At 42.9% G+C, this 19,339-nt stretch overlaps 1 protein-coding gene across 1 annotated transcript; it reads left to right on the forward strand.

Moving 5' to 3' along the window:
* The first annotated feature begins 944 nt into the window (after positions 1–944).
* On the forward strand, positions 945–19,209 carry LOC139378550 (phenylalanine-4-hydroxylase-like). Its single transcript, XM_071120823.1, has 13 exons — positions 945–1,358; positions 2,578–2,694; positions 7,845–8,028; positions 9,212–9,300; positions 9,885–9,952; positions 10,409–10,605; positions 10,704–10,839; positions 11,111–11,180; positions 13,025–13,081; positions 13,191–13,286; positions 17,506–17,639; positions 17,784–17,899; positions 18,334–19,209. Exons 1-13 carry the CDS (start codon positions 1,299–1,301, stop codon positions 18,375–18,377), a joined length of 1,368 nt encoding a protein of 455 aa, XP_070976924.1. The 5' UTR covers positions 945–1,298; the 3' UTR covers positions 18,378–19,209.
* The last annotated feature ends 130 nt before the right edge of the window (positions 19,210–19,339 follow it).

A 19,339-nucleotide genomic window follows, 5' to 3' on the forward strand; every position in this document is an offset into this window, starting at 1 on the left:
GAGGAGAATTCTGGGTATATTATTGATAGGCCTACCTTCATTGTCGTAGAGGAGAATTCTGGGTATATTATTGATAGGCCTACCTTCATTGTTGTAGAGGAGAATTCTGGGTATATTATTGATAGGCCTACCTTCATTGTTGTAGAGGAGAATTCTGGGTATATTATTGATAGGCCTACCTTCATTGTTGTAGAGGAGAATTCTGGGTATATTATTGATAGGCCTACCTTCATTGTTGTAGAGGAGAATTCTGGGTATATTATTGATAGGCCTACCTTCATTGTTGTAGAGGAGAATTCTGGGTATATTATTGATAGGCCTATCTTCATTGTTGTAGAGGAGAATTATGGGTATATTATTGATAGGCCCACCTTCATTGTTGTAGAGGAGAATTCTGGGTATATTATTGATAGGCCCACCTTCATTGTTGTTGTAGAGGAGAATTCTGGGTACATTATTGATAGGCCTACATGTCTAGGCAGAAAGGATGGAGCTGTATGACAATTTATTTAAATAGCTGTTTTAACATTTTAAATTAGAGTCATGTGAAATGTAAAATACTTACGGCTCATTCACCAGTTGATGTAGGCAGGCCGCTGAAGTGGCGCTGTATTGAACATCAGCTACAACCTGTTTTAACCGGTTGTTCGGCGCCACCTTGTGGCTTTTAGGAGCACCATCACACCACTGGATGCTGGAAAGAGGGGCCAAGCAAGCAAAACCGACCCCAAAACATTCATAACACAAAATACCTAAAAAAAACTACAACAAACTTTTGATCGATACAAGTTGCGTCGTTTACTGTCATAACGTAGCCTTATATGAGTAGCAGCTACACAACTTTATTGATTTTAGGGTCATTATGGTGGTCTAATGTCCAATTATGAGCATGCGTCACAGTATAGGAATGCATTGACTATCCTCTTCATCAATATACCTAAGTCATATTCATCTGTTACATCGCAGGGAAGTCCTGTGGGTGGAGGCTTGGTTATGGTTACGAAACGTTGATTCTCTGAACATTTACTCAGCCACCTCTACCCCAGCGCTAGACAATAAGAACCAGGTGTGCCAATATAGCAAAGAACAAAATGTGCCAATATAGCAGTTTCATAACGTCATAGCTCCATAGGGCTATACTCATTCGCGTGACAGGGATACAAACCATAAGGGGGTGTGGTGTCAGGTGGGACAAGATGAATGGCTGAAGTTGAACTTGAGCTGCTCAAACAAATTCGACCAAAGCACACACATTCAGCATCGGTAGTTACATACCTGCGCAACGAGAAGACTGGAGGATGGACGCGGCATACAAAAATATTAACGGGGACTATCCCACACCGGACAATGGCAAAGAGGTAAGCAATATTAAACATAAAATCTAGTGTAAACAATCATATTAAATGTTTAACAACATACATTTATGAACTTGTTTTTCACTAATAATATAATGGTGATGACAATATGTTATAATGTTGAATGAGTAATATACATTTATAAACTTATTGACTTATAATACTAGAATGATGATAACTGAGGGTTTTATGATTCTATTCATTTAATATAGCCATATCATTATTATTGTGCAGTAAATTCCATGTCACGAGATAGGGAAGGGAACAGGTATATTTGGCATTGGACAAACCCCCTTTAAAACGTGCTATTGTATGAAGTCACAGTGTCATTTGGTGAAACGGCTATTAGAATGGCAGCTATGTTGTTCATTGTCCAGCTACTGTATGTTGTTCACTGTGGATGGAATTTTCTAGTCGGCGGAATGGCAACACAGACTAGACTATTGTAAACATCTCATAGTCATTGTGAATCATGTTAAAAGGTCAGTGACTATGAATCCATGCAGGAATGTGTGTGATAAAATATGTATAGATGTTTTTAATCTGATCTAGAAAAGGGGTGCACAGTTTAACATCAGCTTTTGCTTGAGAGGTAATGATAAAATGTTTATTGTTTGTTAATTCATCACAATAACGGACTGTGGAGATTCTAAATGGATAGAATCCCAATAAACAGCGAAGTTCAAGGAATTGTGGACGTCGAGGTATTTGTGCTGAGTAGAGATAAATAGTCGATTTGGATGAGATGGTGTCAGGGGTCATTACTACAAAAGGTCAGAGGGGAAAGGTGTGAAAGCTTTGCGCTTTAAGAGGTAAGTCTTTTAGAATACGCAAAATAACCTGGGTTCTATAACCACAGCCCACACACAAACACCAAACATGATTTTTCATTGTGAGTGATACTTTCATTCATGGATTAAATTAACACAATCCTAATGATATAATGCATATTTGTTCAACTGTTTGATCTACCTGGATTCCAATCAGGTTTGTGGGTCAGATTGTGGAGGCTCAGTCATTAGGGAGTGGGCGACGTGTTTGCGGTTCGGCTAATCAGAGAGCGAAAGAGTGAGAGGGCATAAAGGAAGAGAAATAGCCGTGTAGTTGAGGTAATGCCAAGGGTCACCACGCTACAGAAGGTTGCCCCCTGTAATGTGTGCAGTGGTAAGGTCCAGCCCCGGGGGTCATAAGTCAAATTGCTGTGAGTCTTGTCTGGTTGCAGAGGAAAGGCTCCATGTACCTGGAGGAAGAGACCAGTGCCAAGGCGGGGGTGCTGTCCTGCTTCTTCTCCCTGAAGGAGGAGGTTGGGGCGCTGGCCAAAGCCCTCAGGCTGTTTGAGGTAAATCACTCAACATAACCGTGAACATGAATGTACACAGTATAAACAAACAATCTTACATGTGCAGTAATGTACTGTAGTCACACACATGCAAAGTAGTGTTCAATCTTTATTCTGAAATGCTCTGATGTGTTTGTCCAATGAGTCATGGGTCCAATGAGTCATGGGTCAAGGACAAATAAGAAGTAAAAAACCTGGAAAGCTAAAAAAAAGAAATTAAAAGCTGAAAGCAGTAGTAGCTGAAAAAGCTGTGAAAGCAGTAATAGCTGTAAAAGCTGCAAAAGCTGTAAAAAGCTGAAATAGCTGAAATAGCTGTAAAAGCTGCAAAAAGCTGAAATAGCTGAAATAGCTGTAAAAGCTGTAAAAGCTGAAAAGGCTGTAAAAGCTTAAATAGCTGTAAAAGCTGAAATAGCTGTAAAAGCTGAAAAAGTTGAAATAGCTGTAAAAGCTGTAATAGCTGAAATAGCTAGCTGAAATAGCTGTAAAAGCTGCAAAAGCTGTAAAAGCTGCAAAAGCTGAAAAAGCTGTAAAAGCTTAAATAGCTGTAAAAGCTGAAATAGCTGTAAAAGCTGAAATAGCTGTAAAAGCTGTAAAAGCTGAAAAAGCTGTAAAAGCTGAAAAAGCAGTAAAAGCTGAAAAAGCTGTAAAAGCTAAAATAGCTGTAAAACCTGAAATAGCTTTATTATTATTTATTTAATCTGTATTTAACTTTAAAAGCTAGATGTTGAAATAGTTTCTGTAGGTGAGAAAGAGAGGTGAGTATGAGGCTGTTGTTCAGTACAAGCACAACAACAGGCTATAAGCAAACGATCAGGTGTTTTTATCCATGTCATACCATGCGTACCAAATATGAATAAAACAGATGGAAAAAGACTAATCCACAGTATCTTCAGAGAGTCAACTTCACAGCTGTGTCCTGGACCAGGAAAACGGCTTCGTCACTCCTTCAGGAGGACAGTTATTTTTTTTACATTGGAGTCATTCAGCAGACACTCTAATCCAGAGCCTTTTACAGTAGCGAGGGAATACATTTTCATACATGCTTTCATATTGGTTTCCTGTGGGAATCCAACCCACAACCCTGATGTTGCAAGCGCCATGCTCTACCAATGAGCTCCACGGGACCATTTATCACTAGCAACTTTAGGGAGGTAACGATCATGCCCATAAAAATCAGAGAGACTAAAAGATCAGACAGAGGTTTACTAGCTGCCATTTGTCAGTCCAGGGGACCAATTTAAAGAGACAGCCAGGGCTTCACACTGAGTTTTCCAGACCTTCCCTCGTTTCCCTTCTCTCCAGCCATGTAAGAATTTACAAGGTACGCAACCAAACACGCTTCATAAGACAGCATGTTTCCAGTTAGCTCCAGATGTTCGAGGTTACTGACCATCCTCCTGCATCCGGGTACCTGCCTCGGTAAAGAACCCGTGTCTGGCTGAATACAGTACATAGTTCCCCCCAGTAGGAGTATATCCTACCCTAGAGCCTGCTGTATTTTAATGTGTACAGCTCTGTGTCCGATTGAAACAGGCTCTCTCATACATATAGACAAGTTGGTTAAATCTCTATGCAGGCTCCTGCTCCACCATTAGATGCTACCAGTAAATGCACTGTACGGTAACTACTGCACCCCTATGAAGTATGAATACTGGACATTTCCCTGGGGCAGAATTTACATGAACATTTAACTAGCCAAATGTTAGTGGAGAGTTTCCAGCAGGGTGTGAAGGAGTTGGAGGTACATAATGTATCATTCAAGTCCCAGGCTTTAGGTTGGTGCAGTAGGTTCCCTCTACCTCTGGGCAAAAAGTGTTTGTCAACATTGTTTCCTTGTTATTTCGGAATCAAAAGGATACCATTGCACCATCATGGATGATGCTGTAGCTGTCTTAACACATACATGTTGAACATTGCTGTGTCACTTTAACCCAAGACCTTTCAACCAGGGTTCAAGGTTTGGTCTATTTGAAATATTTTGAGTTTGTTGACTCAATCAAATATTAACCAAAATGTGGTTGTTGATCTGACGTCTTTGTCCAATGTGCTGGTTGCCCAATGTATTAGTAGCCAATGTTGTTAATGTAGGTTACTGAATTTAGAGTTGAGGGGATGTAAGCCTGACAGTGTAGATTTACGGCTCTATGGTAACTGTTAGTGTGATGACATCTTTATCTTAGATATCTACGGGAGCAGCTGTGGACACAATCGTTCCAGGCCACTCTTTGATCCACAATGCAGGCTGAGGTTTCTGTTTTTGAAGCAGTCAAACAGACTGGAAGACACCCATCCGACCCCAAAATGGTCACCAGTTATGGCTACTAAATTCATTTAACCATGTTGTGTTGTTGCCACCAGCAACAGTTGACCCTGTACCAAGGTGCATTGTTTTTTTTATTTTGTGTTGACTTAAACGACTGTGTACTTCGTAGCACGCAGTCAGGACTGTTCAGCAGCACATCCATTGTTTCACCTTCGACGATGAAGTGCTATCAAAGTTTAATGTCCTAGTGGTCAAAACAGAATTGGATTGTCTTGTGCCTCACTTGTAAGGGAGAGCGGGGTAAGTTGTGTCAAAGGGTTAGTTGAGCCACCCCTTGTTTCTAAGAAACCATACACACAATTAATCATCTGACCAAATATTTAGGAAGAGGTCATCATTTCATGGAGTCTTGTGAAGGAAGAAACCACATGGAAAAAGTGGCAAGTTAGGTCCAAAAAACTGAAAATAAATTAATTTAGTGTGCTATACGTTTCATGATGCTTGAATCGAAACCAAAGTAGATGGTTTTATACATCAGTTGGGGTCTCTATAAACTTCACACGAGGTTCTAAACCTAGCTTGAAAGTTCATCCTTGTAGCTATGTTGGCTAATATAGACAAAATGTTTGCCTTGGAGTAAGTTGAGAAAATGGACGTAGGATAAGTAGAGCCAATGGTTACCATTCTCCATACAAATGATTCAAGTTGGTCAGTTGTATGCATAATATGCCCGCAATAGGTCATGCATATGAACTCAAGATATTGCATTTGTATTGTTACAGAGCAGACATCCTCATGTCCCGTGTATACAACTGCAAAACAATCAGGGGTCTAGCCCCCTTGAGGTTCTTGAGAGAGCAGCCAACGGAGTGAGAGAGGGGAAGAAGTCCATTCGATCAGCAGCAATGGATGGGAAAAAAATAGACTGAATGACACTGAAGAGGTACATTGACAAAAAAAGAAAACAAACATGTTCCTTGTGAAAGAGAGGCTATGAGAGAGTAGCAGAGGCACACGAGGTCTTATCTGATTGACATGGAGGCTGAGCTTGATAAACATATCAAGAATTTCGCAGAACAGTTTCATGGGCCTAATCGCCTCAAAAGAACTTGCCTACGAATTGGTACATGGAAACAACATCCCTGTCCCAAACAACTAGTCAAGAAATGGAAGGGTTAGTGATTTTGTACAGAGAGATCTATATCTGAAAGTAGGCATACATTTAAATATACAATATACCACATCCCCATTCCATGAATTAAACTTTGACCTTCCATTCCCATCACCCACTCACCCTGTCCCTATTTTCAACCTGCCCAGGGTAAGTTATGCCAAGAGACCACTTTTTTGAGGGGGGGCAAGCCGTTTTCAGAACTGTTATGAATTCTGATTATTTCCAGGGACACACACCATCCTGAAATATATGTAGATATCTTTGTTAGAAAGAATACTATATTTCCCTTGATGTTGTGATGCTGAATGTAAATAACAGCTCAACTTACCCCACTCTCCCCTACAGATTAAAATAAAAATTCTTAATGCGTGTTTGTGGAGATGTGTGAGATAAATAAGTATCTTCCAATGTAAACATGAGAAGCTCCTCTGCACCTATGAGCTCTCATTCCCCAGATCCACCCCCTACTCCGCCCCCATCTCCCTGTAAAACCCAAAACCTCCCCACCATCAGACCAAGTTTTAGTCCAATCACTTTCCAGCATCCACACCCTCCTTTTCTATAAAAACAGGCCACGTTACCCTGAAAACCATCAACATCAGTTGGCACCCCCCCCTGTAGAGCACCTCTCAGTCATCAGTGGGAAGACAGGATCATATGCATGGTTTAGGAATACAATGTTCCCATATGGCTTTATGTATGTGGAGTGAAACATGGAAGGCATCCAAGTAGAAACCATCATCATTTGAATGTGAGAACCTGAAAATGACAGCTCAAGTAGGAAGGACCGAATACATATATCCATATTACCAGCTGCATAATCAGCATCATTCATACCCATGTACACTTACGTACATTTACAGTATTCATTTGGAGTCAAGAAGTCCTCCTATGCAGTTCCAGTCCCCAGCTGCATCTCACTAACTCCCTGTTTATCCCTCTGAAACGCCAGCCCATGTGATGTGGGTTGGATGACATGTGAGGAGTTAATTCCTAGCATCAGTAAGCTTGTCATGACCGGACCAAGGCCTTAGCCCATCCAGGGCACGGGAAGGATTAATGTCACTCACACGAGGCCTTGTAGTAGACATTCATTCCACTTCAAAAGTCACCAGGAGCATAGCGACATCCCTAGGAAGTACACAAATCTACCCAAACGACCCATAGAGGCCCTGGGTCCACATTAACTGGGCGGGGGGCATATTTTGGAGCGTTGTTTTGTAACTAAATGCTGTTGGATGTTGAAACAACAGCAGATTCATATTGTTGTTGTGCAAGCCCTTTCAAATGCTACCACAGCTCACGTCCTGGCTCTAGTCGGTTCTATAACATCCAGCCCACAGTTAATTATCTGGGTGATTGTTTAGTGGTGTACTGTTCTGTCCTAAGGGCATGGTCGACTCCACAAAGCCTGTCAAATGACCACTGTTTGGATGTGCACTTGGCGCCCTCTAGCGGTATGCTGAGTCCACACACAGTATTTCCAGTGCTGGATCGTCATGAGTTGAATCACAGGTTTTTAAACTCGTTTTTCAAAGATGTAACCTAACTTTTATTGTCAATAATACAATAATGCTTTTAAAGTAAATATACAAAACAAAATAACCAAAGAAATAAAGTGATTTACAAGATCTAATAGCAGGAATGAACCACCCAGCTGTCACACAGAATTTACAGAGCTACATGGCTTCTCCTCTGTCTCTGACTCAACAGGAGAAGGGCATCAACCTGATGCACATCGAGTCTCGCCCGTCGCGACTGAACAACCAGGAGTTTGAGTTCTTCATCAGCGTGGACACCAGCTACTCCAAGTCCCTGGACGAGGTCATCGACGGCCTGCGCACCGAGATCAGTGGCCACGTGCACGAGCTCTCACGCAACAAACAGAAGGACACAGGTGTGTGTATCAGGATTGGGGTTAATTCCAACTCTCGGCAACGCTTTTTCATTAGGAATATTTGGAATACATAATTACTTTTTGAATTGACTAGAGTTGAAATGGAATTCATCCTAATCCTGGTGTGTATGAGTGTATGTATATAGAAAGATATTATCAATCTAGATATGCATATGACATATTAGAAACCATGACTGAAAGTTTTAAAAACCTTGACTGATTAAAATCATGACTATTAAATCATTATTTTAAGTGTACTTAACAATAATTATATGATGATATATTTGTGTCTAGGAGGGAGAAGGGGGAAGTAGACAAAGCCTGTGTGTGTGTGTGTGTCACATGATCTGAACTTTGGGTGGCGCTTTAGCAGGCCACCAGCCAGACTGTCTAATGAGGTGATGAGCGTCGCCGCGGAGACGGATGGCCTGTCCCTCACATCCAGCCTCCTTTATTAGTTGTTTCCACAATGACATTAGTTTAGTTACTGGGCACCAACTGGCCTGGCTGCAAACAGAGGAGCCCAGTGTCACCGACTGTCACAGAACAGACTGCCTCTATCACAGACCCAGAGGACAGGGTCATCGCTCATCCCGGACAGATAGACAGGGCCACCACCAAGCCCCCTCTGCCTAGCCCTATCGTCTACTGGACAGGGCGACAGGTTAATGTGTGATTGGTGGATATTAGAGATATTTATGGTCTGAGACGGAGACAGGCGGTTTTGAGAGGAGTTTGGTGGAGTCCCATTGTTCTCCTAGCCTCAGGCTGGACCACACGGCCTCGATTTAGATTAATGGTCGACGTCCAGTACTTCTAACTGTCATAAATGAGCCAATGGGTGACCTCCTCTGGTGCTCTGTTCACTGTCAACATGGTTACTGGATAGTGTTCTATCCCAATACAAAGCACCCTGCAGGCAAATCCCCCACAAAGCCATCCACATCAATATTCATTTGGGCTTCACTTGTTTCAATCCATTTACATTTTGGAACTGGACATTGAACACAAGGCATATATACTACAGACAATTGTAAATATGACTAAATTGTAGTTGTCTACATCTCAAGAAGTTATGCACCACTGTTTCGACTGGTTTTACTCTGGTCTGTTTTGGCCATGTATATATCTATTTGTCATATTCACCTGAACTGGATAATGAGGAGATGCCCCCGTCCCACAGTTCCATGGTTCCCCAATGACATCCAGGACTTGGATCGCTTTGCCAACCAGATTCTGAGCTACGGATCTGAGCTGGATTCTGATCACCCTGTAAGGATCAACCATTTATTACTGTCTGTTTACATCCTACACACTGTGTACTGGGTGTCTGCTTTGTATTGTATGTGTATCTGCATTGTTGGGAAGGGCCCGTAAGTTAACATTTCACTGTTAGGTCACACTTGTTATACGAAGCGTGTGACAATTACTATTTCATTTGATTTGTGTGTGTGCGTGTACATACGTATGTACATGTGTGTGTGCATGTGCACCCACACGTGTGTTTTATGAAAGACTCAAATCGTGATGAGTCCCCACTCTGCTATCTATTCTAATGGAAACTCTCTAGGGCCCCAAATTGATGTCATTGCTTTAATTGAGCCCCTATAATTATAGATAATTGCTCCCTTTTGCCACCGCCTTTAAAGTGAAATGTATTCCTCATGAGCAGCATACATTCTACAAAGGCCTCATTTGAATATGTGTTTCCAGCCAGGGCTCTCAGCAGAGTGGGAGAGTATGATGCTGTCAAAGAAGTCCAAGTAGTCCTAGCTGAGGATTTACACACTATATACAGGGCCAGGCAGTGATCATAAATGAGATCTAACATTGATTACTTCTGTCTTTCACTCCAGGGCTTCACAGACCCAGTGTACAGAACCAGGAGGAAGGAGTTTGCCGACATTGCCTACAGCTACAGACAGTAACTATCCATCCATCCAGACTAGAATACTTTTTCTCTTGGGCTCTAGAACTTTTTTTCTTGGGTTCTAGCTTCTAGAACCTACTAGAAGTGATCTATGTCCCTCTCCTCCAGCCTCATTTCAGTCCCCGCTTGGCCTTTTATTGAAAATGACCACAAACAAAAAGGGACAACTTACAGAAGGGGGGAGTGGTGGATTTGAAGCCTCTAGCTTTGTTCGCATAATTGAGACTTCATTATTCCTAGGAACTACAAAGAGCGCCAGCCCCAATGAAAACGCCCTCACAGGAAGCTCACATTTACATAGCAGTGGGACCTTGGTAGAATAATGAAGTGAATCCACTCACTGATCCCCCCCATCCATCCTCCCTCACCAAATAGGGACTGTGTGTCTGTGTATAGAATAACATATTACACACAAGTGTGTTTTAACAACAGTGTGTCGCTCTGTTTCAGTGGCCAGGTCATTCCCAAGGTGGAGTACACAGCAGAGGAGAAGGCCACATGGAGCACAGTGTTCAATGAGCTGAAGACTCTGTACCCCACGCACGCCTGCCGCGAGCACAACCGTGTGTTCCCCCTGCTGGAGCAGTACTGCGGCTATAGGCAGGACAACATCCCCCAGCTGGAGGACATCTCACGCTACCTGCAGTGTAAAGACAACCGATCGTGCCCAAGTGCCCCACTTCCTCTGCTTCTATCAGCGTCCCACATACACTGACATGGTACCCTCCCCTCCTCTCTGTTTTAGCGTGCACAGGTTTTCGGCTGCGCCCAGTGGCTGGCCTGCTCTCCTCTCGGGATTTCCTGGCTGGTCTGGCCTTCCGAGTCTTCCACTCTACACAGTACATCCGGCACCAATCCAAGCCCATGTACACACCTGAGCCGTAAGTGTCACCCTCATCATTTTAAGGGGGAAAAACATCAAAAACATAACATTGCCATGGTATGTTTTATGGACCGTCTGATTTTCATCATTTTCGCCCGTTTCCACACATATAGAATCGGTTGGTACTCGGTTTGCAAATTACGGCACCCTGTTAAGTATTTTCGGCCGGCAAACGCCACTGTTGTGTCTGTGCCTTTATATAGGTATCACACCCCACCTTGGGACCAGTTGAATATGTTCTACAGTCATTGACTTACATCTCTCCACAGTGATATCTGCCATGAACTCCTGGGCCATGTTCCTCTGTTTGCTGACCCCACCTTTGCCCAATTCTCACAGGTAAAGAACACAAGAGGACATTAACTTTCTTTAACCCCTGCTGGTATCATAACTTCAGAGAACTTATCGTTGGCGTGAAAAAGGGCACCACTTTAAAGATCAGCTTCAAACACAGTCATGCTAGTCATAATGTTGAAGAGGATTGAGGAGAATGCCATGCAACTGTACTGCATGTGTCAGTTGAAGTCAGAAGTTTACATACACTTAGGTTGGAGTCATTAAAACTCGTTTTTCAACCACTCCACAAATTTCTTGTAAACAAACTATAGTTTTTGCAAGTCTGTTAGGACATCTACTTTGTGCATGACACAAGTAGTTTTTCCAACAATTGTTTACAGACAGATTATTTCACTGTATCACAATTCCAGTGGGTCAGAAGTTTACATACACTAAAATGACTGTGCCTTTAAATAAATAGCTTGGAAAATTCCAGAAAATGATGTCATGGCTTTAGAAGCTTCTGGTAGGCTAATTGACATCATTTGAGTCAATTGGAGGTGTACCTGTGGATGTATTTCAAGGCCTACCTTCAAACTCAGTGCCTCTTTGCTTGACATCATGGGAAAATCAAAAGAAATCAGCCAAGACCTCAGAAAAGAAATGGTGGACCTCCACAATTCTGGTTCATCCTTGGGAGCAATTTCCAAACGCCTGAAGGTACCACGTTCATCTGTACAAACAATAGTACGCAAGTATAAACACCATGGGACCACGCAGCCGTCACACCGCTCAGGAAGGAGACGCATTATGTCTCCTAGAGATGAACGTACTTTAGTGCGAAAAGTGCAAATCAATCCCAGAACAACAGCAAAGGACCTTGTGAAGATGCTGGAGGAAACAGGTGCAAAAGCATCTTTATCCACAGTAAAACGAGTCCTATATTGACATAACCTGAAAGGCTGCTCAGCAAGGAAGAAGCCACCGCTCCAAAACCGCCATAAAAAAAGCCAGACTATGGTTTGCAACTGCAACTTTTTGGAGAAATGTCATCTGGTCTGATGAAACAAAAATAGAACTGTTTGGCCATAATGACCATTGCTATGTTTGAAGGAAAAAGGGGGAGGCTTGCAAGTCGAAGAACACCATCCCAACCATGAAGCACGGGGGTGGCAGCATCATGTTGTGGGGGTGCTTTGCTGCAGGAGGGACTGGTGCACTTCACAAAATAGATGGCATCATGAGGAAGGATAATTATGTGGATATATTGAAGCAACATCTCAAGACATCAGTCAGGAAGTTAAAGCTTGGTCGCAAATGGGTCTTCCAAATGGACAATGACCCCAAGCATACTTCCAAAGTTGTGGCAAAATGGCTTAAGGGCAACAATGTCAAGGTATTGGAGTGGCCATAACAAAGCCCTGACCTCAATCCTATAGACAATTTGTGGGTAGAACTGAAAAAGAGTGTGCAAGCAAGTAGGCCTGCAAATCTGACTCAGTTACACCAGCTCTGTCAGTAGAAATGGGCCAAAATTCAACCAACTTATTGTGGGAAGCTTATGGAAGGCTACCTGAAACATTTGACCCAAGTTAAACAATTTAAAGGCAATGGTACCAAATACTAATTGAGTGTATGTAAAGTTCTGACACACTGGGAATGTGATGAAAGAAATAAAAGCTGAAATAAATAACTATTGCTACTAAATATACTACTATTATTCTGACATTTCACATTCTTATAATAAGGTGGTGATTCTAACTGACCTAAGACAGGGAATTTTTACTAGGATTAAATGTCAGGAATTGTGTAACTGAGTTTAAAATGTATTTGGCTAAGGTGTATGTAAACTTCCGACGTCAACTGTATGAACAATAACATGATTTATTTGACGCCATTCTGAACAGGAAATCGGTCTGGCTTCCCTGGGTGCCCCCGACGAGTACATTGAGAGGCTTGCTACTGTAAGTATCTCGGACGGCTGTAGTTGATGTTGTGAGACAACTCCTGATACCAGAGGAAGGCAAAACAATATTGAATGTGTGATGAGCCCTTGTGTCTGCCTGTCCACAGGTCTATTGGTTCACAGTGGAGTTTGGCCTCTGCAAGCAGGGCTCTGAGATCAAGGCCTATGGAGCTGGCCTTCTCTCATCATTTGGAGAGCTGCAGGTATTTACATTGCATTTACACCTTCCAGAGCGACTTACAATGACAAATAGATGCTAGAAGCAGCCATAGTGGTCACATGTTGGGCATCTTCACAACAGAACAATTCTGGCGCCGACAGAGATGGCCGCCTCGCTTCGCGTTCCTAGGAAACTATGTAGTATTTTGTTTTTTTACGTGTTATTTCTTACCTTGGGACCCCAGGTAATCTTAGGTTTTATTACATACAGTCGGGAGGAACTATTGGATATAAGAGCAACGTCAACTCACCATCATTACGACCAGGAATACGACTTTCCCGAAGCAGATCCTCAGTTTTGCCCACCACCCAGGACAATGGATCGGATCCCAGCCGGCGAACCAAAGCAATGACGCCGTAAAAGGGGCAGACGAAGCAGTCTTCTGGTCAGGCTCCGGAGACCGGCACATCGCGCACTGCTCCCGAGCATACTACTGGCCAATGTCCAGTCTCTTGACAACAAAGTAGATGAAATCCAAGAAAGGGTAGCATTCCAGAGAGACATAAGAGACTAACGTTCTTTGCTTCACGGAAACATGGCTCACTCGAGACACGCTATCGGAGTCGGTACAGCCAGCTAGTTTCTTCATGCATCGCGCTGACAGAAACAAGCATCTTTCTGGTAAGAAGAAGGGCGGGGGGTATGCCTTATGATTAACGAGACGTGGTGTGATCATAACAACATACAGGAACTCAAGTCCTTCTGTTCACCTGATTTAGAATTCCTCACAATCAAATGTCGACCGCATTATCTACCAAGAGAATTATCTTCGATTATAATCACAGCCGTATATATTCCCCCCCAAGCAGACACATCGATGGCCCTGAACGAACTTCATTTGACTCTATGTAAACTGGAAACCACATATCCTGAGGCTGCATTCATTGTAGCTGGGGATTAGAACAAGACTAATCTGAAAACAAGACTGCCTAAATTCTATCAGCATATCGATTGTGCAACCAGGGCTGGTAAAACCCTGGATCATTGTTATTTTAACTTCCGCAACGCATATAAGACCCTCCCCCACCCTCCTTTCGGAAAAGCTGACCACGACTCCATTTTGTTGCTTCCAGCCTATAGACAGAAACTAAAATAGGAAGCTCCCGCACTGAGGTCTGTTCAACGCTGGTCCGGCCAATCTGATTCCATGCTTCAAGATTGCTTCGATCACGTGGACTGGGATATGTTCCGCATTGCGTCAAACAACAACATTGACGAATATGCTGATTCTGTGAGCAAATTTATTAGCAAGTGCATCGGCGATGTCGTACCCACAGCAACTATTAAAATATTCCCAAACCAGAAACAGTAGATTGATGGCAGCATTTGCGTGAAACTGAAAGCGCAAACCATTGCTTTTAATCAGGGCAAGGTGACCGGAAACATGACCGAATACAAACAGTGTAGCTATTCCCTCTGCAAGGCAATCAAACAAGCTAAGCGTCAGTAGAGACAAAGTAGAGTCGCAATTCAACGGCTCAGACACAAGAGATATGTGGCAGGGTCTACAGTCAATCACGGATTACAAAACAAAAACCAGCCCAGTCGCGGACCAGATGTCTTGCTCCCAGACAGACTAAACAACTTCTTTACTCGCTTTGAGGACAATACAGTGCCACTGACACGGCCCACTACCAAAACCTGCGGACTCTTCTTCACTGCAGACGACGTGAGTAAAATATTTAAACGTGTTAACCCTCGCAAGGCTGCAGGCCCAGACGGCATCCCCAGCAGCGTCCTCAGAGCATGCGCAGACCAGCTGGCTGGTGTGTGTACGGACATGTCCAATCAATCCTTATCCCAGTCTGCTGTTCCCACATGCTTCAAGAGGGACACCATTGTTCCTGTTCCCAAGAAAGCCAAGGTAACTGAGCTAAACGACTACCGCCCCCCTTAGCACTCACTTCCGTCATCATTAAGTGTTTTGAGAGACTAGTCAAGGACCATTTCACCTCCACCCTACCTGACACCCTAGACCCACTCCAATTTGCTTAACGCCCCAATAGGTCAACAGACGACGCAATCGCAACCACACTGCACACTGCCCTAACCCATCTGGACAAGAGGAATACCTTTGTGAGAATGCAGTTCATCGACTACAGCTCAGCATTTAACACCACAGTACCCTCCAAACTCGTCATCAAGCTCGAGATCCTGGGTCTCGACCCCGCCCTGTGCAACGGGGTACTGGACTTCCTGACGGGCCGCCCCCAGGTGGTGAAGGTAGGTAACAACATCTCCACCCCGCTGATCCTCAACACTGGGGCCCCACAAGGGTGCGTTCTGAGACCTCTCCTGTACTCCCTGTTCACCCACAACTGCGTGGCAATGCACGCCTCCAACTCAATCATCAAGTTAGCAGATGACACTACAGTGGTAGGCTTGATTACCAACAACGACGAGACGGCCTACAGGGAGGAGGTGAGGGCCCTCTGAATGTGGTGTCAGGAAAATAACCCCACACTCAACGTCAACAAAACAAAGGAGATGATCGTGGACTTCAGGAAACAGCAGAGGGTGCACCCCCCTATCCACATTGACGGGACAGTAGTGGAGAAGGTAGTAAGTTAAGTTCCTTGGCGTACACATCACGGACAAACTGAATTGATCCACCCACACAGACAGCGTGGTGAAGAAGGCGCAGAGGCGCCTCTTCAACCTCAGTAGGCTGAAGAAATTTGGCTTGTCACCAAAAGCACACAAACTTTACAGATGCACAATCGAGAGCATCCTGTCGGGCTATATTACCGCCTGGTACGGCAACTGCTCCACCCACAACTGTAAGGCTCTCCAAAGGGTAGTGAGGTCTGCACAACACATCACCGAGGGCAAACTACCTGCCCTCCAGGACACCTACACCACCCGATGTCACAGGAAGGCCATAAGGATCAACAACCACCCGAGCCACTGCCTGTTCACCCCGCTATCATCCAGAAGGCGAGGTCAGTACAGGTGCATCAAAGCAGGGACCGAGAGACTGAAAAACAGCTTCAATCTCAAGGCCATCAGACTGTTAAACAGCCACCACTAACAGTGAGTGGCTACTGCCAACACACTGACTCAACTCCAGCCACTTTAATAATGTAAAAATTTATGAAAAATGTATCACTAGCCACTTTAAACATTGCCACTTCATATAATGTTTACATACCCTACATTACTCATCTCATATGTATATACTGTACCCGATACCACCATCTACTGCATCTTGCCTATGCCATTCTGTACCATCACTCATATTTTTATGTACATATTCTTCATTCCTTTACACTTGTGTGTGTATAAGGTAGTTGTTGTGAAATTGTGAGGTTAGATTACTCGTTGGTTATTACTGCATTGTTGGAACTAGAAGCACAAACATTTCGCTACACTCACATTAACATCTGCTAACCATGTGTATGTGACAAATAAAATTTGATTTGGTTGCCATTTAGCCATGTGGCTATTTTTGCGAGGGTGTCTTTCATGGCCTGTTTTTATGCCCACGTGCGCAGGCCTCCTTTCTGCAGTTCTAATATAAACAAATCCCTATGAGGTAGCCCAGTGGGCTGTCAGTCAGCAGCATCGCATTAGTCAAATTGAAGACTGTTCTCAGGGCAGACCTGGTTGTAGCTAGATATGTCGGGACAGTTCTAATCTTAACCTAATTCTCCAAACCTGCCAGGTAAGTTCTCCTAACCTGCTACGAAAAGTAACTTCCACTAGTCAAAACCGTCAGACCTGCCCTGATACCAATCTTGGTTTCCACTAATGCGATACAGCTGTCAATCAGTTTGTTAGTGGTCCACCCAGGGCTCAGGCTAAATGTGTCACTGGGGGAAACTGGTGAGGAGTGGGTTAGTGGTTCACTGGAGAAGTAGGGGGCAGAGACCGAATTCATATCTTAAGTCACCAGTTACATCAGATATTGTCATCAGAGGATGAGCAGTTAGCTGAGTCATATCACAGCAGGATGCCATTCACACTGCACTTCCTGTTTACTGCTACCTAGGCGCACAGAATGTCATTGAGGAATTGCACACTGCTAGTGGTCCGTGACCTCAAAACACCAAATGAGGACTTGTAACCTGGATTCTGCTCATTGTAGATTGATTCATGACAGTGGTGCATCTCCCATGACAGTGGTGCATCTCCCATAAGTGGGGATTAGAGTTGGAGTCAAACTCTGGAATAACATTTGACTGTTTTGAATTGTTTTACAGTACTCTTTGACAGACAAGCCCAAGATTCAACCATTTGACCCTGCAAAGACCAGCCTCCAGAAGTACCCAATCACTGAGTTCCAACCCGTTTACTTTGTTGCAGAGAGCTTTGATGACGCCAAAGAGAGAGTCAGGTAATATTTAACATCTGCACAATATTAAACGTTAATTATGTCACATTCATTCACTGCATTTGCTTTGGAACTCTGGATCTTTATATCGCAATATATAGATTCACATTTTCAATTGAAAGTCCTATGTTATGACTCTTTATACAGGAAATTTGCCGACACCATCCCCAGGCCTTTCTCAGTGCGCTACAATGCGTACACCCAAAGCATTGAAGTCTTGGATAACACCCAGCAGCTGAGAAACCTGGCTGACAACATCAGTGGTGTGTGACATTTCTATGGAGTCCTCATAAAACTAACTTCTCAATAACCCCTTATGCAAATACCAACATCAAGCACTATTGGAAATGGATTCAAATTAGATTTTCTACCAATTGTCATTTATATACACTGTGTGGAGTATATGCTATTTAGCGTACACTTTTATTCAAAGCGGCTTACAGTCATGCAGGCATACATTTTACATAAGGGTGGTCCTGGGAATCAAACCCAGTACTCTGGCATTGCAAGCACCATCATCTACCAACTGAGCTATAGAAGACCACACTAGGATTTATTTTTGTCTTGCCTTTTACAAATTGAAAACAGTTTAATGCAATACAATATCGGTATGAATGCCCAACTCCTACTGGAATTTAATGTTTCTTAATCTTCCACAGATTAACTACCTAATGTTATCATGTTGCTTTTATTTTAGGGGAAATTGGGATCTTGTGCAATGCCCTGCGGAAGATGGAGTAAGGAGACCACTTTGGAGACATCCTTCAATACTGACGTGCGCAATGATAGAATCTCAATGCATTTCATCAATCTTGTAGATTTCCATTATACTCTTTGTATTTATAATCTGTGTGCTTGTCCATTATAAAATCTAATGCATTCTGCTTCATCTTTATATAAATTATTCATAAATACCTACTGCATCCCAGACACTAGTCATTTTAAGTAGAACATTTTCATTTTAGTCGTCAATATTAGAGGAGCACTCGCTCAATGAATCACACAGACATACTACTAGCCAATGAAAATGCACATCGAAATGAGTCACTCATTGTAAATATGAAGTTACATAAAACAAGTATTAACTTTAAATGAATTATTCGATAAGTGAGTGAGTTTTTCGTTAGATTTTTGTTAACACCAACAAGGAGAAGTATTATTTTAACATACCCTTTTCAGTATGTTCTAGAAATCCAACACCGCCACTACAGTATTGATAGGTTAACCGATGCCATTTTCTCTAACCAGCTGAGAGGGATTACATTGGAAGAGTGCCGTTCCAGAACTATTAGCTCAGGCTTTGAAGACGATCTAATTCGCACTTGAGTATTCTATTTATATTGGTTAAATCGCAAATAACAAAAATACATCCTTGCATTATGCTAGAAATAGCTAGGCCTATATGACACAATAAGGAAATGCAATGTGTATGTCCAGCATGTTAGAGAATGTGTTTGATTATATCCTGAATTCGGATTAATCCAAATGATCGACTGTTTTTCCATTCTTTACTATCACGTGTTTGTATAATATGTGTTATTAACTTGCCAAATAAATGTATGCTTAAAAGGTTCTTTCAGATCAATTCTCAAAATAATTGTGTTTTATTATTAGGCTATAATTGGTTGTGAGGACATATTTTGTATTGGAGTCTGTCAAAGTGCGTTTCAGCACCTTGGAGAGCATCCCAAGTCAGGGGGAAA

The sequence above is a fragment of the Oncorhynchus clarkii genome, chromosome 21 (genome assembly GCF_045791955.1).
Source record: "Oncorhynchus clarkii lewisi isolate Uvic-CL-2024 chromosome 21, UVic_Ocla_1.0, whole genome shotgun sequence".
In the NCBI taxonomy this organism is placed as follows: Eukaryota; Metazoa; Chordata; class Actinopteri; order Salmoniformes; family Salmonidae; genus Oncorhynchus; species Oncorhynchus clarkii.

Bases quoted from the DNA above. Each gene is read 5' to 3' on its own strand.
- LOC139378550 (XM_071120823.1), top strand. From the start codon at position 1,299: ATGGACGCGGCATACAAAAATATTAACGGGGACTATCCCACACCGGAC. The intron at 11,181-13,024 runs GTAAAGAACACA...CATTCTGAACAG, and splicing joins CCTTTGCCCAATTCTCACAG to GAAATCGGTCTGGCTTCCCT. The intron at 13,287-17,505 runs GTATTTACATTG...ATTGTTTTACAG, and splicing joins CATCATTTGGAGAGCTGCAG to TACTCTTTGACAGACAAGCC.